General features: G+C 42.8%; 1 protein-coding gene across 1 annotated transcript in view; it reads right to left on the bottom strand.

Annotated features, from left to right (window-relative positions):
* The window catches only part of LOC308289535 (uncharacterized protein), a gene marked incomplete at its 5' end in the record, with an annotated part of 138,822 nt that overhangs the window by 10,017 nt on the left and 105,556 nt on the right, over positions 1-23,249 (bottom strand). Inside the window, 14 exons of the mRNA XM_080731239.1 lie at positions 80-212; positions 1,647-1,834; positions 3,578-3,731; positions 4,266-4,467; positions 4,846-5,074; positions 5,914-6,066; positions 6,923-7,042; positions 9,294-9,407; positions 10,794-10,939; positions 12,348-12,540; positions 13,598-13,708; positions 16,978-17,211; positions 18,452-18,565; positions 18,876-19,061. Of these exons, the coding sequence (XP_080587365.1) occupies positions 80-212; positions 1,647-1,834; positions 3,578-3,731; positions 4,266-4,467; positions 4,846-5,074; positions 5,914-6,066; positions 6,923-7,042; positions 9,294-9,407; positions 10,794-10,939; positions 12,348-12,540; positions 13,598-13,708; positions 16,978-17,211; positions 18,452-18,565; positions 18,876-19,061 (2,277 nt within the window). The remainder of the gene's footprint in view (positions 1-79; positions 213-1,646; positions 1,835-3,577; positions 3,732-4,265; positions 4,468-4,845; positions 5,075-5,913; positions 6,067-6,922; positions 7,043-9,293; positions 9,408-10,793; positions 10,940-12,347; positions 12,541-13,597; positions 13,709-16,977; positions 17,212-18,451; positions 18,566-18,875; positions 19,062-23,249) is intronic.

The following is a 23,249-nucleotide window of genomic DNA, read 5'->3' as shown; positions in this document are numbered from 1 at the left end:
TGTGTGTGTGTGTGTGTGTTGTGTGTGCATGCGCGTACAGTATGTGTGTGCGTGTGCTCATATGTTTATGTGAGGTTACCCCGTGTTCCGGGCGGGCAGAGGCAGGTGAAGCGGTTGATTTGGTTGATGCAGGTTCCTCCGTGGTGACAGGGGTTGGAGTGACATTCATCCACATCGTACTCACAGTTCACGCCCTGGAAGCCTGGCCGACACTGTAGGCACACAATGAGGAGTTAATAATATTATTATTAATAATAATAATAATAATAATAATACATCCAATTTACACGGCGCTTTTCTTGGTACTCAAAGTCGCTTTACACAACAGAACGAATAAAAGAAACAACTTATTATGAGAATAACTAGTTAAGGCTAAAAACTATGCAAAGAAAAAAAAAACATTTAAATTAAAAGGCCGACCCGGGGATGTGCGGAATGCGAGTCTGAAAAGGTTTTTCAGACGTGTCTTTTGAATCCTTCTAAGACTTTTTGAAAAACCTATGTTTCCATGTCAGCAATCTGGCCAGCCATCATCAAAGAAAAGGTCCTTTTCACTTAACTGGAGCTCAGTTAGTCTGTTCTTGAGAGACTACTATGTCAGTGGTTCTCAAACCTTTTCATGTGAAGGACCCCCAAAATGATATTTATTTGGCCACGGACCCCCATTCAAAATATCTAGTTCCAGGGACCACCCAGAAGCAAAATTTGCGTTACAAACGTTCGCTTTGAAAATACATATATCCAAAGATTTGCACACATTTTCACAACTTTTTCAAAAATAGCAGATCTACAAGCTCGCAGCGCGGCACTCGGTGCCGCGCTGTGAGCTTGTATATCTGCTATTTTTCACTTGGTTAAAGCATTCAATAATTCTAGGCCTAATTAACAGGTAGCCGGTGAAGGTGGTGGAGGACTGGTGTCTGGATTGATGTGGTGTCTGGATAGTCAGAGATTAGTTCTCACTATGCAGAAGACTAGAGGCACAACAACAACCTCCTCATTCAAACTAATACTATCTGAAAGCAATAGACGAAGACAATGTGAGTGCGGTGGTTTCTGGATGTAAAAGCGTTGCTTGGAACCTGCACCCGAACAAATAAAAGTTCAAAGACTACGGTTCCTTTGTAGTTGAGCACACTGCACACCGGCTGAACCTTGAAGTGACTGAAAGCAATCCAACACATTCACAAGGCCCACGAAACACAAACCAGACCCCCCAACAAACACACACACATAGGGCTGTCACAATTATTACATAATCGTCTAATCGTGATTATTTGACATAATCCTGATTATTTTTCATAATCGTCATAATCGTTTCCAGTCAAAAATAGTGGAAATAACCGATCTACAAGCTCACAGCGCGTCGCATCGCGACGCGTTGTGAGCTTGTAGATCGGCTATTTCCACTATCAATGTTATTTTTTAAGTAGTAAGTTGTCAAATATGTCAGTAATTTCTTGCCAAAAAGAAATGTAATCATCAATGACAAAAACACAATTAAATTGTTAATCGCCAATTATTTGAATGACAATTAATCGTCATGTAAAATGTCATATCGTGACAGCCCTACACACACACACACACACACACACACACACACACACACACACACACACACACACACACTGAATTCCCTTCCTTACTATGCACTCGTAGGTAGTTCCCTGGTAGTCCATGCATGTGGCTCCGTTCCGGCAGGGGTACGACTGGCACTCGTCGACGCTCTCGTCACAGTAGCTGCCCGTGTATCCCGGCTGGCACTGACACTGGTGGGAGTTATCCACGTTCACACACCGCCCTGCGTTCTTACACACCTTCTCCAGCTCCAAACCTGATGCAGAGCAGACCATCACAGGAGCATGATTAATACACACAGGAATGTTCTCGTAAAGGTTTTCTTTAAAACAGGGGGTCTTCAACGTTTTCAGGCAAAGGACGCCTTAGCTGAGAGAGAGATGAAGTAGGGACCCCCAGATTCCATAGTTTCATTGTTTGACAGCACAATTATCAGTGTATTTTGGATTCATGTCAATTTATGTTTTCAGATATGTAACCACTTGAACCGTCAATACTTAATAAACTTGACCTTTCACTCAGTACATAGCACTGCGAGGCGTTGTGAGCTTGTAGATCTGCTAATTTTGGCTAAAGTTCTTAGAATATGGACGTTATGGTTTAAGTGGTTAATATAAAAAAGGAGAAAACAGTTTCTATCACACAAAGATTTGAAGGACCCCCTGTAGTAACTCTGAGGACCCCCTAGGGGTCCCGGATTCCCTGTTTTAAATGTTTTCTTTAAAAGGTTCATACTTTTGTTCTTTTCTTTTCCTTGTTTTACATTGCTTGACTGCCAGACTGCCAACTCAGCCTCTCAAAAGAGAAGAATTGGATGGAAATCTCAATTTTGGTCACTTTATTCATCCTTTCCTAAGTCCACATGGTTGGATATGCACTGCACAGCACAATTCTCAACAGATTGCATAGAAACCAGGGACCTGGAGTTGTTGGAGTGTCAAAACAAATATGTTGAAAAGGGGATCCATTCCAACAATCCAAGACTCTGCTGCAAGCAGGGAATCAGTAAGCAACTTTTACGGCTCATTTCCACACAGCTCTGTGAATGCAAAGCGAGTCAACCACAAGTCCATTCATTCATTCTGAAGGGAAACTCCATGATCTCTGATATCTGTGTTTGTGAAACTACTCCTGTTTTTTTCTCCCTCTGTATGGAATTTGCCTCGCGTTCATTGAAAGAACAGAACTTTGGCTACAGATTTCAGAGACACTGTGTGCACCATGTGCCACGGAACAGCAGGGCAGATGATATTTCATTCCATTCAGTCGCTTGACAATGTTAGTTTCTTCTTTATAGAGCGCTTTTTGGGGTACTCAAATGCATAAATAAATGCATCACTGCATGAATAAAAAGTAAATGCATTTCCTTGTGCTGAACACTAGAGGGAATACTAAAGGAAACATGTTCTCAGCGGATCTGCAGAATTCACACAAATGACCTATTTGGAGTCAAACGACGATTTTCGCCGAAAAGCTACAAGTTTGCCTGGAATATTTTTAGTTTGAGCTTTATTAAACTTTTTATTTCAATCAACAAACTGCCATGACAAAAAAAAACACATACAGAAATTGGTGGGGACGACGACACCATTTACTCTTATAGAAATACAATTTTTCCCAACGTTTTTTGTATGTCTCTGCTTTGGTCCTCAGGTTATACGTAATCTTTTCCATGAGGCTGATTTCTTCAACAATGTCAACGTCCAACCAATGTTCCTCGCTAGGAGGAGCCTCTTTCAACCACCTTCTTGTGATGGCTTTTTTTAGCCGCCAGTGTCAGGATTTTGAACAGATGAACGTCCTCTTGTCCTGCTGTGTCTTCGAGTATCAAGCCAAGATATGATACTCTGGGGTCGCTAATCTTATAACCCATGTTTTCCTCTAATATCATTAGCACACTGTCCCAGAATGTAGTTTTAGTTTTAGCATACGTTTTCACTGTACTATCTGTACTTATAACAATCTTGTTTAATAGAAGTATCAACGGCTCGATCCTCACCATTCCTGGCAGCATAGTCCTCGCAGGACATGTTGGGGACGTCGCAGTAGAGGCCGGTCCATCCTACGTGACAGTGGCAGGTCCAGGACGTCTCAGTCTGGGAGCAGGTGCCTCCGTTCCGACAGCGCACCTGGCTGCACAGGTTCACATAGTTCTGCACAGAGAGAGACAGGGGAGAAGGAGGAGGGTTAGGCCTGAACGTGCATGTCTTAGGATCCCTAAAATGATATATATATAAACATTTCAACATTATTCAAAATGTCCAAATACTTTCAAGATTTATTTTGTAAAATGCTCAATAATAGCAGATGTACAAGCTTGCAGCAGCACGGCATGAAGTGACACGCTGTGATCCTGTATGTCTGCTATTTCTTTTTTATAGCCAACATATAAATAGATAAAGTGGTTAAAATGATTGATGCTGTATTTCTTTATTTTGTTTGTTTTTTTGGTGGATTGTTTTGGGGGCTTTTATGTTTTTATTGATAGGACAGTGGACTGACAGGAAATGGGGAGAGGGGTGGGGGTGACACGCAGCAAAGGTCGTCGGGATCGGGATTCGAACCCGCGATAAGCTGTCAGGCTGGCATTGCAGCCTAGGGTGAGTCTGTCTTAGGTCCTTTTGCCTTTTCTCATTGAAAACACATAAGCACGTTACACACATTCCTAAATGCACCCAGCAGTATACCTGGCAATTGTGCCCGTTGTATCCCACAGGGCAGGTGCAGCGGTAGGTGCCCAGGCCGTCGGTGCAGGTGCCTCCGTTCTTGCAGGGCTGGGAGTCGCACTCGTTGTGCTCGTACTGACAGAAGGTGCCGTAGAAACCAGGGCGACAGCGGCAGGAGAACGAGTTGATGTCGTCGATACACGTTCCATTATTGAGACAGGAGCTGGAGAGAGGACGATTGAGAGAGGGGTCAGGAATGGAGAGAGAGAGCGCAGTGTTCTGTTTCAAATAGGCAGAGCTACAGGAAAAATATAAACATGGTATAGTCATGTACTGTGAGGTGGAAACCTCATATGTTCATAAACTCTAACTTTTCAGGATTCAAATTCAAAAATAGAAAAAGTTGCAGATCTACAAGTTCAAAACACGTCACACACAGCGCCACGTTTCCAGCTTGTAGATCTACTACTTTTGTTATTTTTGTGTGACGCTGTAGTATGATCAAGTAGGGCTTGAATTTACGGGGAAAAAAACACAACAAAAGTTAAAATACTGTATGGAGATAAGAGGTTTTTTCTGTCCACTTGAATGAGCAGCCTACCTCTCAGTGCATTCTGGGATGTTGTGTTCACACAGGATCCCGTCGAAGCCCGGCCGACACTCGCACACAAAGCTGTTGACGTAGTCACGGCACGAGGCTCCGTTCAGACAGGGCTGGCTGGCACACTCGTCCACCTCGCTCTCACAGCGCTCCCCCACGAAGCCGGGGCGGCAGTCACAGGAGAACCGGCCCACGTCGTCCAAACAAGAACCCCCGTTCAGACACAGGTCTGGGATAGAGAGAGAGAGAGAGAGAGTGGATGTAGAGACTTATGGTAAGAGCAAAAGAAAAATTTTGACAACGTAACTAAACTAAGATTCTTGGCTTTATTTATCAGCAAATCGGTTGATTGTGATTCGGTTGGATGACCATAACATATCCAGCCGTATAAGACAATGTTCTTCTTTTACCATTTTAAATCGAGTCTAAAATCAAACATGTGATCATTAAATGGAGTGTCTCATTTGCTATTTTCTTTTAAATATGTCATTTAAGTCAGGTTTATCATTTTAGATGAATTGCGTAAGGTTTTGTATTGTATTGGAAATTGGAAATGAACTTCATATATGGCTGTAAACCTGGTCGACTTTGTACAGTACAGTACAGTACCTACTGTACACTATCTCCTGTCCAGGGCCTATGGATTAAATTGAGCTCTATAGCGAATGTTGGGACCGTTATTGAACTGTCCATGGTCCTGTAGTAGATTAGAGATTATCATGATTGATTATTATGTGTGACGTTATAGAGTAGATCATGTGTTCATTGATTATATTAATATCTAGCTCTTATGATACATCATTGATACTGGATAGATTGTAGTAGTACTAGATGTCGCAGTAGGACTGAGTAGCTAGCTATCTTGTTATGGTACAGCTCGTTCCAGAGGCCTTGAAGCCACACAGTATAACTTAGTGTCTGACCATTCTTCTTGGCAGAACTACTTTATCACTTCCCAGAGTGATAAACTGTACATCTGTCCATGATATCATGTTACATAAACTTGACCACCACTACCACCTAATAATAAGTAATACGGCGTAATACGGTAATAATACGCTGACTCACTGGGCAAGCAGTCATCGATGTTGGTCTGACAGTTGTGTCCGCTGTATCCGGGCAGACATTTGCAAGTGTAGCTGCCTTGACTGTTAATGCAGTGAGCTCTGTTCAGACAGGGGTTCTTCTTGCACTCGTCCACATCCTCATTACAGTGAGGGCCTGCATGAGAGTCACAAATAATACCGTTATCGATAGAAATATAACCTTTTCCTCCTTCACTGTTACTCATGAGTGTTCATTAGCTCAGAGTTAAGAAGGACACATCAACCCTGAGGACTGTACTGTGTAAATTACACTTTTTATGTGTATTTCATTTAATTGCTGATTGTCATCTGATGCTTGAAACTCACAGGGCACGCAAGCGCACGCTCAAGCACACATGCACCAGCACGTGTATGGAAACCATTTTTTTTCTCCCTCACTACAATGTTAATGAATGACTGGCCACGGCGTAGATGTTTTTTCCCTGCTCCGGGCAAAAAAAAAGAAAAAAAACGGTTTCCCGACCAGGTTTGGCGATAACAGTCGCACACAAAAGTCCTCAAGCGTTAGTCAGCGGAAACTAAAATATTCATTGCCAGAAAATTGCCCTTTTCCTACAATTCCCAAGAGACTAAATTAAAGCATAAACGGGAAGCGCTTGAAAATCTAATTTTATAATTATTGTATTATACAGATCGTAATGGTCAAAATGGAAATTCGATTAATGGCCCAGCTCTAGTTTTCACATTTACGTATTACTCCAGTGATGTCACTGGAGCAACATTTTTCAACACTACTACAATTGTGTTTCAGTTTGTAAATACAAGAATTACAGTACATCTTGATAGTGTCGCTTTAACCTAATACACCCTAACAAAGTCAGACATAAATGTACGCATGCACGCACGCACGCACGCACGCACGCACGCACGCACGCACACACACACACACACACACACACACACACACACACACACACACACACACACACACACACACACACACACACACACACACACACACACACACACACCTTGCCAGGCAATGGGACATCTACAGGTGTATGATGTATAGTCAGGAGAAGGATGACAGACCCCTCCCCTCTCACACGGCTGCGACGCACAGGGAATCAGCTCCTCCTCACAGTGTTTACCTGCATTGCACACAACAACAATCAACACTCACTCAACCCACCAATATTCACATGCCTACGATAATGTCTGCAGATCGGCTATTTTCGCTAACTTGTATACACCATTGCCAATATGATGAAGCCTATAAAATAGGGCATTCATTTATGGGTGCAAAAAAAGAACATAAAAGCTGGAGGTATAGCAGAGACTAAAATGTTGAGGTTCTCTCTGGGAGTAGCAAGGATGGATAGGATAAGGAACAAGTACATCAACGGGACGGCGCATGTTAGATGTTTGGGAGATAAAGCCAGAGAGGCGAGATGGTTTGGACATGTACAGAGGAGGGATAGTGAGATGGTTTGGACATGTACAGAGGAGGGATAGTGAGATGGTTTGGACATGTACAGAGGAGGGATAGTGAGATGGTTTGGACATGTACAGAGGAGGGATAGTGAGATGGTTTGGACATGTACAGAGGAGGGATAGTGAGATGGTTTGGACATGTACAGAGGAGGGATAGTGAGATGGTTTGGACATGTACAGAGGAGGGATAGTGAGATGGTTTGGACATGTACAGAGGAGGGATAGTGAGATGGTTTGGACACGTACAGAGGAGGGATAGTGAGTATATCGGCAGAAGGATGCCGAGGTTGGAACTGCCAGGCAGGAGGCCTAGAGGAAGACCAAAGAGGACATTTATGGATGTAGTGAAAGTTAAAGGAAAATTCCAGAATAAAACATATTAATCCTTAATCAGCCTTTTATCACGTCTGTACATACCTGGTATGATGGATTTTTATCATAGTCCTTCCAGTTTTTACTTCTCCTGGACTCCTCAGATCTCTCTCCCACAGCCAAAACGGCGGTCAATTGAGGTTCTCCCAAAGCACTAATTTTCACCGCTGCAAAGTTACTTTTTTCTTCATAAATCTTCTATTTATAGTTCCAAGACAGCCAGTAATCCACTGTTTTATCGCAGCTTGAGGGAAATGGCCGTTGTTTACATGATCCCAATAGTAGCACAGAAGAAGAATGAAGTCTCGCGTCTCGCGTGATTACCGCGCCCCCTTTAGCGAAAATGAAATAAATGAAAGCTTTCTCCTGGAGTTATTACAGCCAGTATGTACACAACAAGGCATCGTGGTATATATATATAAAATAAGAAAGCAGAAGAATATAATCTAGTTAGTCTGTTGATCGCTAGAATCCTGTAATATGACTGAGAAGGATTCACAACAAAGCATTTTAACGGACATGACCACAGAAACGTGTCTTTCATGAGGTACTTTTTACCTAAAGTTTATTTGGTGAGGCATTGCAGAATGTCTTGAGGAAAATACGATTATTTTGTGATTATATTGTATCCTACATTGTTTACAAATAATAATAAATGTCAAAATTATTTTGTAAGTAATTCCATGAATAAATAATAAATAAAATCGAAGAAATGTATTGAGGAAAATAAAAATAAATAAAGGTAATATAATTACCTTATGACTACAGGAAGTCCGTTAAAATGCTTTGTTGTGAATCCTTCTCAGTCATATTACAGGATTCTAGCGATCAACAGACTAACTAGATTATATTCTTCTGCTTTCTTATTTTTTATATATATACCACGATGCCTTGTTGTGTACATACTGGCTGTAATAACTCCAGGAGAAAGCTTTCATTTATTTCATTTTCGCTAAAGGGGGCGCGGTAATCACGCAAGACGCGAGACTTCATTCTTCTTCTGTGAGTGCTACTATTGGGATCATGTAAACAACGGCCATTTCCCTCAAGCTGCGATAAAACAGTGGATTACTGGCTGTCTTGGAACTATAAATAGAAGATTTATGAAGAAAAAAGTAACTTTGCAGCGGTGAAAATTAGCGCTTTTGGAGGACCTCAATTGACCGCCGTTTTGGCTGTGGGAGAGAGATCTGAGGAGTCCAGGAGAAGTAAAAACTGGAAGGACTATGATAAAAATCCATCATACCAGGTATGTACAGACGTGATAAAAGGCTGATTAAGGATTAATATGTTTTATTCTGGAATTTTCCTTTAACATAAAGTTCTCGCCCCCCTAGTGGCGAGAAAAAGAACTTCTGGGAACTCAGATTGACATAAAGTTAGCTAGTGTGAATGAAAAGAAGAGGAGGGTGAGATGGAGGCAGATGATTCGCTGTGGCGACCCCTGAAGAAGAGAACAGCCCGAAAGGAAAAGAAGGTGAAGTAAAAGATCAAACTTGGAGATGCAAGGTTTCTGCCCGGTATGTAAGAACTGACCTGTGAAGGGTGGGCTGCACTGACAGCTGTAACCGTTGACCTCATCTATGCAGGTGGCGTCGTTCTGACAGGGTCCCGAGGCACATTCATCTACATTCCTCTCGCAATTCGCACCTGTTGGGAAAAGGAGTGGGAGATTCATTCATATTATGTTTTTATTTTATTTTATACCTATCCCCTTCATCCAGATCACCCTTTCTCCTATTTAGTTTAGTTAAAAAGTGGTACTGTTTGAATATAGGTGTGTTTGAGGCAGTGTTGATTTCATCGACTAAAACTATGACGCAAAATGTTGTCTTCTACCTTTTTTCACTGACAAAAACGAAATAAAAACTAAGCAAAAGCTAAGCTATGATGACTAAAACTAAGATTAAATATATTGACAATTTCATCAACAAATAAAAACCAGACTAAAATGTTAGGGAGAGCCTAGTGGAGAAGAGATCCAGTAGAACTAAAAGACAAGTCATTTTATGTTTGGATGAACTTGGGTGTTGTGCTCAGAACATATCAAATCTACAAGCTCACAACTAACTCGTTGCGCTGCGACGTGTTGTGCTCTTGTAGATCTGCTATTTTCAGCTTGCAACCAAGTGTAAAATCAGCCATTACAACTCCATCAAAGACTGGCAAAATACATTTTAGTCGACAAAATCAACTTTTAGTCAACAAAAAAAAAATCGTTTCAGTTTCAGATGACTAAAACGAATGGAATTGTATTCAAAAAGACTATGACTGAAACTAAATCAAAATGTGCTGTCAAAATCAACACTGGTTTGAGGTATATTCTATGTGTATTTACCTGTGAAGCTGGTGTGAGGTATATTCTATGTGTATTTACCTGTGAAGCTGGTTTGAGGTATGTTCTATGTGTATTTACCTGTGAAGCTGGTTTGAGGTATATTCTATGTGTATTTACCTGTGAAGCTGGTTTGAGGTATGTTCTATGTGTATTTACCTGTGAAGCTGGTTTGAGGTATATTCTATGTGTATTTACCTGTGAAGCTGGTTTGAGGTATATTCTATGTGTATTTACCTGTGAAGCTGGTTTGAGGTATATTCTATGTGTATTTACCTGTGAAGCTGGTTTGAGGTATGTTCTATGTGTATTTACCTGTGAAGCTGGTGTGAGGTATATTCTATGTGTATTTACCTGTGAAGCTGGTTTGAGGTATATTCTATGTGTATTTACCTGTGAAGCTGGTTTGAGGTATATTCTATGTGTATTTACCTGTGAAGCTGGTTTGAGGTATATTCTATGTGTATTTACCTGTGAAGCTGGTTTGAGGTATATTCTATGTGTATTTACCTGTGAAGCTGGTTTGAGGTATATTCTATGTGTACCTGTGAAGCTGGTTTGAGGTATATTCTATGTGTATTTACCTGTGAAGCTGGTTTGAGGTATATTCTATGTGTATTTACCTGTGAAGCTGGTTTGAGGTATATTCTATGTGTATTTACCTGTGAAGCTGGTTTGAGGTATATTCTATGTGTATTTACCTGTGAAGCCGGCCCGACACTGGCAGGTGTATCCGTTGTGCCGGTCCAAGCAGTGGCCGTTGTTCTGACATGGGTTGGACTGGCACTCATCCTGCTCCTGCTCACAGTGCTGCCCCACCCAGCCTGACACACACTGACAGTAATACCTGGAGAAAGAGAATGATAACAATCCATTTTATCTAGTATAACACACTTGTTACAGGGTTTAAAAACAATGGCATAAAAATAGCAAAGGCAAAACTAAAAACATCAGCTGGGGTAAAAGGTTGATTAAAAACTAATAGAGTATAGATAGAGTAAAAGAAGTGTAAGCAAAAGCATGGTTAAAAAGTATGTTTTTGGACCATTTTTACAAGTATCGGTATTCGGTAGACCCATGGTTCTCAAAGTGGATTCCAGGGACTTTAGGGGGGTCTAAATTGACCCATACATGTCTGTAACTCTGACAGTGTATACATGGAACCAAATGAACCCTAACGGGTCCATTTGGTTCCATTTGTAAACTGTCAGAGTTAAGGGGAGACCTTGGAATTTGAAAGTTTGAGAAACACTGCGGTAGACTATGTTTTTTAAAGATGGTCAAGGCACAAAGACATAAGTTATACTTTATTGATCATTGTGGGGGGGATTGGCCATCTGCATTTGACCCTAACTACACCGTGAGTTAACTCTGAGAGCATGCAAATGGAACCCACAAATGGATAGATTAGAACTGAGGATTTGACTGTGTCTAGGGAAGGATCTGCTTCACTTGCTGATGCAGTGGACAGAGAGAGAGCGAGGAAAGAGAGGGTACGCTGCACTAAACAGGATGGATGACATCCAACTCAGGCTGCAATTATGTATTTATGTGGTTAGCTGTGTAGAGCCACCAGGACGGACCCCACGGTAGTTTTGAATCATCTGAAAATCTGCTTATTGTTGGTGTTGAGTCAGTGTTGTGGGCAAAATGACCCATGAAGTATGAGTGGATTCTGGGCATCAGGAACTACACAACCCCACACTGGCTCAACCAGCGTTAGGAAGAGGATTATGGTTTGACCAGAACCACAACCATAATCTCACGTCTGACTCTTCCGAGTTTCCATGTCCCAAAATAACCCAGTTTCTGATTTCCCTAGTAACGAGTGACTTCACTACAGCAGCTGGTTGGATTTTACTTCAGTAATTGTACAAGATTTGACAAGAGTCACAACTGTCAACACCAAAAGAGAACTTGTATCGCGATGGGACTTCATCTGCATAAATAAAGCTGACGTTATTATGATATTTGGCATGTGACCTACGTTATTAACGTTATTATCGTCTCTGTCGGGTGGAAACTGTCAAAGCTCGTACTTTTCAGGATTCAAATAAAAAAATTGCTAAAGTAGCAGATCTACAAGCTGGAAATGCGTCGCAAAGCAGCACATTTTGAGCTTGTAGATCTGCTACTTTTGATGCTTTTATGTGACGTAGTATGATCAAGTAGGGCATTAATTAGAACATTAGAATGTGGAGATAAGAGGTTTCTGCCCCAAACAACAACGATATCTAATAAAAAGGAAAGCTTACCCATTTTGCTGTTCAACACAGTTTCCATGCACACATGGCTGGGAAGCGCAGTGGTCCGTACCAGAGTGGCAGAGCAGTCCATGCGTGCCAGGGGGGCACGAACAGCTGAAACCGTTCACCTTGTCCTGGCAAGTCCCTCCACTCATACACGGGTTGGACTCGCACTCGTTTATGTCCACGTTGCATTTGACTCCTGAGGGGAATGGATTCAGAGAGAGAACCTGGTTTGACATTTGTTCATTAGGTGCACGTTTTTCCGAATCTTCAGAATGTTCAAAATCCTATGTGGCTAATAGTCCTCGTTCAGTGTGTTTTTCCAAGTGATTTCACTTGGGACACACATGTTACCTTACTGTATTATCACATTGCTCCCATATGAATTATGTGACTTTATAAGCTATGTACTGAATTCTAGTCTCTTAACTCATTAAGAGCCCCAGAAATTAACGGATTAAAATGAGTGCCTCTCGCTGGCTCCATAAACGGCCAGTCTCTTATTTTGAAGGCCAGAAGTCCATAGCGTTAAAACTTCCGGTCTGACGTCATCGCGTCCTTCACCGGAATCGATCATTGTTTACGTGGTGTAATGACGGATCGGATCGGTGCTTTTCAACATGTGTTTTATAAGCGAGCATCTATTGCCATCCGCGCTTTGAAAGTGTTGTTTTGAGATAATGGACATTAAAGATGAGATTCCCTGTCTGCCTCAATGTTATGGGATTACTATTTTGTGCTTGTGGATCCGTGATGATGATAAATCAGCGAGGGAGATCGGCTCGGGACCTTCCGCCATTGTACCCGGTAGGATAACCGCAGTTACAGTAATATATTACTTTTCGCGAGATATCTCGGGAAAGGCACTGCGAACATCAAAGGGAATTTCGCGAGATATCTCAGGAATGGCACTAAATCGGTTAACTGTTAAAAGAAGGCCAATGCACACCTCAAAGGCTGCGTAGGACAAACAGGATTTTCGTTCGTTAGACTTAACGTTTTGTGCAAGTTCCAGGTAGGGACCTCTTTCTTTGATTTGATATCAAAGATCGCTTTCTGAACATTTAGTCCCTCACTGCGAAAGCTTGAGACCGGGTTATGCTTAATTCATGCTTTGTCGGTATGACGCTGTTCCTCACCGAAAATAGCAGATCTACCAGCTTGCCACGCGCCAGGTTGCGAGCTTGTAGAGCTGCTATTATTGGCATGTAATTGCGTCGTATGACAAAGTATACAAATCATGGCTTCAGCCTTACCTGTGTATCCCGGAGCACACACACACTTGTACTCGTTGATGCCATCCTGACATTCCCCGTACTCACAGGGGTTGCTGGCACAGTCATCCTCATTGATCTCACAGTTGGTCCCTGGAGAGAGAGAGAGAGAGAGAGAGAGAGAGAGAGAGAGAGAGAGAGAGAGAGAGAGAGAGAGAGAGAGAGAGAAATGAAAATACCAACTCAGACAACGTAATTAGCAGGGGACAATTATCCCTTTGTACATTTGCCCTTTATGTGATCGATGATCATTAAAGTAAACTCTTAATGAGTGAATGTTTAAAGTGATCCCTGACTAATACGACAAATATGTCTTAAAACATTATAATTGTCCTCTATAACTACAATGTCAAATTAAAAACACCTCAATTATTTTATTTCTTCTAGAAATAGCTAATCTTTCACTCGATAGGGAAAATGCCCGTCGCAAGTTGATGATGTCATAAATGTCAAGTGTGATCTATCCCTATGGAATTAATGGCATGCATGTGAAAATAAAAACAAACTTAATACTTCCTATGGTTAATATGAGCATCAAATCAATATTTCAAATGTGTTTGTGTTTTGTTTTTTTGCACATGCATGCCATAAAAATTACACATGACATTTGTGAAAGAAAATATTTAAGGTGTTTTTAATTTTACATTGTAGTTATAGAGGACAATTATAATGTTTTAAGACATATTTGTCGTATTAGTCAGGGATCACTTTAAAAGTAATACGTCTCAGTCATCACACCCTTGTTGGTTTGCTGAAATGTGATGAATTGTTGATTGTATGTTTTTTTTTTAATGTACAGGCAGTGCGAGTTTAAAAACATGCCAAATGTATGACAAAAAAAACAAGCCCAAGGCTTGTCTCAATTATGGTTTCACTCAAACAACTGGACAAAAATATAGAATATCAAAATATACAAATGTAAAATCACAACGTGATTATTTTTATTATAACAATAGAGTGTAGTTTAGTAGGGGGGCCGTATTATTTACCCCCGATATTTTACCAGTCCATCCATGTGAATATCTTGGTAAATGGAAATAAATGGTAAATGGTGCATTTATATAGCGCTCTTATCCAAAGCGCTTTACATAGATTGTGCATCACATTCACCCATTCACACACACATTCATACACCGATGGCGGAGGAAACCATGCAAGGCACCAACCTCCACATCGGTTGCAATTAGGGGTTCAGAGTCTTGCTCAAACCCCTAAACTTCTTTGCCCTTTTTTACTATTAAAAAATCCCTAAATATAAAACTATTAACTCTTTCATGAAATATAGTAAGTGGTTCCCCAAACGTGGGACCTTCCAAAATCTCCCACCTTCACTTTTATCACTTATGGGTAACAAATCCGATCAGTTACATGTCCTGTCCACCAGAGGGAGTGGCACATCAACTTTATAAAACGAAGAGACCCTAGTATAGTGAGAACCTGTGAAGAGAAGTAGAAACTAAAGACGGTAGTGCTCTGCTCAGAATACCATTAGAAACCAAGGGGAGGGACGACCAAGACCAAAACAGAGATATTGCAGTCAACAGCTGAGTCACTATAATTAGGGTAAGTGTTAAAGTGAGACGCATGCACGCACGCACCCACACACACACACACGCACACACAGAGAGAGACGCTAAACGAGAAAAAGAAAAGGTACGACTCAAAGAGACCACAAATTGCAGTGAATAGGAGTCAGTGAATGTGGGAGGCCTGACAGAGTGACCTTAGCTGACTTCAGTGAGCGTGTTCTGGTGGGTACAGTGCATTACAGACTGCAACACTTGAGGCACAGGAGCGACTAATCCTCAGAACAACGTGCTGGTCCAGCCTTATGACTGCCACACACACACACACACACACACACGCACACGCACACGCACGCGCACGCGCACACGCACACGCACACACGCACGCACACACGCACACGCACACGCACACGCACACACAGCTCCACACATTTTAAGCTGACAACTATGCAGGAAGCCTGAGTCGCACTCTTTCCATTTAAAGCTGTGTTCCCTCCAACGCAATACTTTCAGGGACCCTGAGAATGAATCACAGAAGAAAACCAGAGAGCACATGAAAAAAGGTTTTGGCCATTAAGCAGCAAGGGCTTAGCATTGGAAGAGAGAGAGGGAGAGAGAGAGAGAGGGAGAGAGAGAGAGAGAGAGAGAGAGAGAGAGAGAGAGAGAGAGAGAGAGACTAGGCTAGAATGACTCACCACTCTCAACATATCAAGGTGCAATGTGTTACCCGTCATGCAGGATGTTGTGTGGTATATTTTACTACTACTGTTGCTGCTACTGCTACTACTACTACTTAGCCTGATCTCAGACTCAGCTTACGCAGTAGTCTGAAACTGTGCCCTATTGTGGGCGATTTCTGGAAGGGAGGGGGGTGGGAGGTGCTTTGCTTTCAAAAAACCCAATCACTACAGGTCTCCTCGTGAGCACCATGTGAGCACCTCGTCTTCTAATGATGACGCTCTGATGATGACGTCGCTTGAAAAAACGGTCTGCGGCGTGGATTGGATATTCGTTAGACCCACCCCCCGCACTCATTGGATCAGCCGAAAATGTTGGCTGATCACTGCCGATTCATGTACTCAGCTCCAGACCAGAGAAACAGTCCACTCTGAGAGTGGGCGGGGTCTATGGTCAAGCAGGCTAACTACTACTACTACCAAAGATATTCAATTATTAAAGATACACTATCCCAATTGGAGCCACTAGGGGCACAAATCCTACAAATGGTCTCCTAAGTGGGCGCCCTCTGATCGCGCTAACGTCCGATGTTTACCGATGCTAGATCACGCGAGAGTGTGTTGCAGGGACAGAGAAAGGTCGATAATGAATTGAACATTAAAACATTAAACATTAAAAAACTTAAAAAAAGACAGAAAGAAAAGAAAGAAGGCAATTACTGTATCAAAAGTTATCAAAAAACTATACTATAAAAACTGGTTAAATATTGGCCAAATTGTCAACTAATATAAGAAAGAGGGGAAAAAAGCCACCACCTAGCAAAAGCTTGTACAGTAGGTCTGCTATTTTCACAATATTAATCTGTGGAACCGAGTCAAATTAAATTGAATGCCTCAACTCCTACAAAGTTCTTGTCGGGGTGGGAGGGTCCCCAGTTCAATTATGATTATTTTGGGAGGTCACAGCCTGAAAAGGATTTCTTATATAGGTTATGTGTCATATCTAACATGTGCAACTTCAAAGCCTAAAGGCCAAACTGAAATGTAATTATCAACCACAAATACACAATTAAATCGTTAATCGCAATTATTTGAGTGACAATTAATCGTCATGTAAAATGTCATAATCGTGACAGCCCTAGTCCTGGCTACTACTTACCAGTAGTTCCCTGCAGGCAGTTGCACTGGTAGGCGTTGACCAGGTCGATGCAGCGGCCCCGGTTCTGGCACGGGCTGCTGTGGCACTCCTGGACCTGGACGTGGCAGATGGAGCCTGTGTAGCCAGGCTGGCACTGGCAGGAGAAGGTGGCGATGCCGTCCTTACACACGCCGTGGTGGCACGGCTCCGGGTCGCAGTCGTTGATGTTCTCCTCGCACAGCAGGCCAGTGAAACCTGGAGGGGGGAGAGTTTGAGGATGGTAAATGAATGACTTGGCCATGAATGAGATGTACAATGATAAACAATACAGTATCTAGTGTTTCTCAATTTATCTCAGATGGATTCCTCACAGTCAAATTAAGGGTCGATTCATACTCCACTTTTAGAGCCTAATTTATTTCGGTCCCGAAGCAACAGTTCTGTCTAAACTACGATATGGCGTCATTCGGAGCCAAATTAATGATGTTACACGGCATGCCCCCCGATCCTTTGAATGACGCCATATCATAGTTTAGACAGAGCCGAACAGAAAAATAAATTAGGCTCTAAAAGTGGAGTATGAATCGACCCTAAAGCTGCATTCACACTACAGATATATAGTTGAACGTTTAGCTTGCTTGGTCAATGTTATCTCAATGGAAACCAGCTTTAAAGCTTCCAAACCTTCGTTTGGTGTGTGTCCTGTATCTTTAAAGCTGGTTTCCATTGAGATAACATTGACTAAGCAAGCAAAACGTTCAACTATATATCTGCAGTGTGAATGCAGCATAAGAGGTGTAAAAGCTGGGTTCAAACCTGGATGGTTGGAGTGGCGCGATTACAAACAAAGTCAATGCAAAGACGAGACGACGCACGGCCGGGCGCGATGCGAACACGCGTGGCGCGAACGATCCGAACGGGGCGGCGTGAACGGCGCGAACGGTTGCTTCGGTGTCTTCGCCCCACTTGTAAAAATCCAACTGAAGCGACCTTCGCTTCACCCCCACTCCACCCATCACGTTCTGACAGCCAATCAGCTTTGATGTTGTCTGAAGACACAGAATTTTTGGGGTGTTTGGTGCTGGGACTTTTTTCGCCTTGATTCCAATGGGACGTGATGTTTTACCAACGCGGCCCTGCGCAACCAAAGTGAAGCGATAGAAGCGACTAGAATAGAAGAAATAGCTTCGGGTTTGGACGCAGCCTGAGACAGTGCAGGCACTCCAAAGGAAGGAGAATCTAAAAAACGAATCAATTCGAACTAATTGAATTACTAATTCTCATAATCAACTTTTTATTTTGTAAGTTGATTCTGATTCTGTAAATCGAAAAAGCGAATTCATTAAAACAAATTATTAACATCCAATTGATGCAATTAATTTAGACCATAATGAAGGTAAAACAAGGTAGTAAAGACAGACATTTTGACAATATGTTTACCATGTTTATCAGTAAAAAACAAAAGAAAAAATATATATGTTTAAGGTTATAGTACCTTCTGCACATTCACACTCATATCCATTGGGTCGATCGATGCACTTGGCCCCGTTTAGACAAGGTGTGCTGGAGCATTCGTCAATGTCAATCTGGCACATCTCACCACTGAAGCCTGAAACAATGAACAGCACCACAGGCATGCATGTGTAAGCACTGGGTTCAAACATTATTGATTCACTCATTTTTCAAACTCAATGTTTTTTTTATTTTATTTTTTATTTATTTTTGCAGCTAAGCTTCTGTTATCATATTTGCTGACTGTTTTAGAAAATACAGATATGATACAGATACAGTATGAGCATTTTATCATGATCTCATTACATCGCGCTTCTTCATTTACGAGGATGCTTCCGATTATGATTTTCTTTGCAAATGCCAAATACCACCACCTCATGGACTCGAGTACAACTGCTTTACTGTACCTGGCATGCAGATGCAGGTGTAGTCTCCGATGCGGTCCAGACAGGTGCCGTCGTTCTGACAGGGGCTGGAGGCACACTCGTTGACGTCCTGTTCACAGCGCGGCCCGGCGTAGCCCCTCACACAGTTACAGGTGAAGGAGCCGTCAGTGTTCACACACTGGCCTCCGTGTTCACACGGGTTGGTGCCTGCATGATGGGAGACTTAAGAGGGTCAGCATACAAGGTGCATGGAATAAAGCAAAAACTAGACTGCACTCTGTCGAGGTGCCAACTTGTGCTTTGTGCACTCGTGGCCAGCGGAGCTCCCAAGTACTGTGGTCGGTGAGATGAGTGCTGTCTGTATGTACCTCTGTCCAGATGCCAACTTGCACCTTGTTATTTACGTATATCAGGTAGCACTTGTTGGTGGTGACGTCACCAAGAACACTGCTCCACTCCCTCATTGGCCCTGCCTTTGTACTGACGACCGGAAACAGACGGCTGGAAACAGACGGCACCGAAAGTAGTACTTGCACGCTCTGAAGGCGCAAGTAATACAATCTTGTGATTTTATGACGATGATTAGGTTATTATATTATCATACCTATGTTGCTGCTGTTCTACATACAGCCAACCAGTTGAGGAAATCACATACTGAGGCTTTAACCATTCATGTTTATGGCAATGGCTTCTGAACATTTATTGTTAGTTTGACTACTTCAAAACTCTTACACTCTTACCAGTAAGACGCCTAAGGGCGAAACGCGACCTCGCCCTAAAGGGCGAGGTCGCACCATCTGTCTTGGTCTTGGCCATCTATCTTGGCCATATATGGATTCTGTTAGTGTGGTTCTCCTAACAGGGCATCATCTGGGATACAATCCCTTTTATGCCCATATATGGAGATCCCTGCTCTAAATATCTGACATCACTAATCCCTTTTATGCCCATAAATGGAGATCCCTAACAGAATCAATTTTTTGTCCATATATAGAGATCCCTGCTCCGAGAATCTGACTGAATCCCTTTTATGCCCATATATGGAGATCCCTGCTCTGAGTATCTGACATCACTAATCCCTTTTATGCCCATATATGGAGATCCCTGCTCTGAGTATCTGACATCACTAATCCCTTTTATGCCCATATATGGAGATCCCTGCTCTGAGTATCTGACATCACTAATCCCTTTTATGCCCATATACAGTATGGAGATCCCTAACAGAATCCATTTTATACCCATATATGGAGATACCTGCTCTGAGTATCTGACATCACTGTGATGTCATCTGTTTATGCCTAAATATGGAGATCCCTGCTCTGAGTATCTGACATCACTGCGATCTCACCTGTGATGTCACAGTGACACATCACCTCAGTATCAGGCGTTGCCACAGCAACGTACACAAAGGTTTGTGTACACATGTGGTGTGATGTCATACTGATGCGGAGATATGAGCAGGGCAAAGGTGTGACGTGACACGTGTGACCGACCGACCGACGGACGGACGGACGGCCGGTGGAGGTTTTGATACCAGTAAGACTCCCTAATAGGGAGACCAGTAAGACTCCCTAATCGGGAGATAAGCGACCGTTGGTCGCTTATCTCCACAAATATCACAACCTCCACCTCTCACGTCATACGGGTAGCCATAGTTACACCTGGAATGTTGAATCTCCATATATGGAGATAACCTACGCATCACACAAAGTCTGACCTCACCAGCCCATACTTGGGCATGGACGACTTATATCTCCATATACGGAGATGGCCATATATGGAGATACGATGACATCACAGAGTCCACAGCTGATGATGTGGCGTGATGTCATACAATACACAAACAAGCCCTATAAAGGGGCAATTCTCACCAGGGAAGAGAGCATTGCCTGGAATGTTGAATCTCCATATATGGAGATAACCTACGCATCACACAAAGTCTGACCTCACCAGCCCATACTTGGGCATGGACGACTTATATCTCCATATACGGAGATGGCCATATATGGAGATACGATGACATCACAGAGTCCACAGCTGATGATGTGGCGTGATGTCATACAATAAACAAACAAGCCCTATATACTGATGCGATACGATGACATCACAGAGTCCACAGCTGATGATGTGGCGTGATGTCATACAATAAACAAACAAGCCCTATATACTGATGCGGAGATATGAGCAGGGCAAAGGTGTGACGTGTGACGTGTGACCGACCGACCGACCGACCGACCGACGGACGGACGGCCGGTGGAGGTTTTCATAGTTGCGACCGTCAGGGAGCAGTTTACTACCAGTAAGACTCCCTAATCGGGAGATAAGCGACCGTTGGTCGCTTATCTCTACAAATATCACAACCTCCACCTCTCACGTCATACGGGCAGCCATAGTTACACCTGGAATGTTGAATCTCCATATATGGAGATAACCTACGCATCACACAAAGTCTGACCTCACCAGCCCATACTTGGGCATGGACGACTTATATCTCCATATACGGAGATGGCCATATATGGAGATACGATGACATCACAGAGTCCACAGCTGATGATGTGGCGTGATGTCATACAATACACAAACAAGCCCTATATAAAGGGGCAATTCTCACCAGGGAAGAGAGCATTGCCTGGAATGTTGAATCTCCATATATGGAGATAACCTACGCATCACACAAAGTCTGACCTCACCAGCCCATACTTGGGCATGGACGACTTATATCTCCATATACGGAGATGGCCATATATGGAGATACGATGACATCACAGAGTCCACAGCTGATGATGTGGCGTGATGTCATACAATAAACAAACAAGCCCTATATACTGATGCGATACGATGACATCACAGAGTCCACAGCTGATGATGTGGCGTGATGTCATACAATAAACAAACAAGCCCTATATACTGATGCGGAGATATGAGCAGGGCAAAGGTGTGACGTGTGACGTGTGACCGACCGACCGACCGACCGACGGCCGGACGGACGGCCGGTGGAGGTTTTCATAGTAAACTGCTCCCTGACGGTCGCAATAAGCGACCGTTGGTCGCGTATCTCCACAAATAGGCCAAAAGTTTGTTTTACCAATTATCAAGACATACGGGCAGTTGACAGTTTGCCATGGTTACTCATTGAAGTTGAATCTCCATATATGGAGATAACCTACGCATCACACTAAGTCTGACCTCACCAGCCCATATTTGGGCATGAGCAACTTATGTCTCCATATATGGAGATATGATGACATCACACAGTCCTCAGCCGATGATGTGGCGTGATGTCATACAATACACAAACGAGCTCTACAGTATAAAGGGGCAATTCTTGCCAGGAAAGAAGCATTTCTTCGACTCAGACCTTATCGCCAGGGTTGGCTTATAGCAGCTGTCGGTAGGACCATATATGGATTCTGTTAGTGTGGATCTCCTAACAGGGCATCATCTGGGATACAATCCCTTTTATGCCCATATATGGAGATCCCTAACAGAATCCCTTTCATGCCCATATATGGAGATCCCTAACAGAATCCCTTTTATGCCCATATATGGAGATCCCTAACAGCATCCCTTTTATGCCCATATATGGAGATCACTAACAGCTAACAGAATCCCTTTTATGCCCATATATGGAGATCCCTAACAGAATCCCTTTTATGCCCATATATGGAGATCCCTAACAGAATCCCTTTTATGCCCATATATGGAGATCCCTAACAGAATCCCTTGTATTCCCATATATGGAGATCCCTAACAGAATCCCTTTTATGCCCATATATGGAGATCCCTAACAGAATCCCTTTTATGCCCATATATGGAGATCCCTAACAGAATCCCTTTTATGCCCATATATGGAGATCCCTAACAGAATCCCTTGTATGCCCATATATGGAGATCCCTAACAGAATCCATTTTATGCCCATATATGGAGATCCCTAACAGAATCCCTTTTATGCCCATATATTATGGAGAAATCCCTGCTCTGAGTATCTGACATCAGTGTGATGTCACCTGTTTATGCCCATATATGGAGATCCCTGCTCTGCGTATCTGGTTGCTATGGTAAACAGTTGGTTGCTAGGGTAAACAGTTGGTTGCTAGGGTAAAACCATGGTTGCTAAGGTGGTTGCTAACGTACACTAACAGACCAGCAACAACAGACTGTTGCCACAGCAACGTACACAAAGGTTTGTGTACACATGTGGTGTGATGTCATACTGATGCGGAGATATGAGCAGGGCAAAGGTGTGACGTGTGACCGACCGACCGACGGACGGCCGGTGGAGGTTTTCATAGTAAACTGCTCCCTGACGGTCGCAACTAAACTGCGACCTGACGGTCGCAATCATGCTGATGTATAATGGATACCAGTAAGACTCCCTAATCGGGAGATAAGCG

This window comes from Nannobrachium achirus, assembly GCF_963921795.1.
Source record: "Nannobrachium achirus genome assembly, chromosome: 1".
NCBI lineage: Eukaryota > Metazoa > Chordata > Actinopteri > Myctophiformes > Myctophidae > Nannobrachium > Nannobrachium achirus.
Note: the sequence above shows the minus strand (reverse complement) of the source record. Positions and strands in the feature narration are given on the sequence as shown.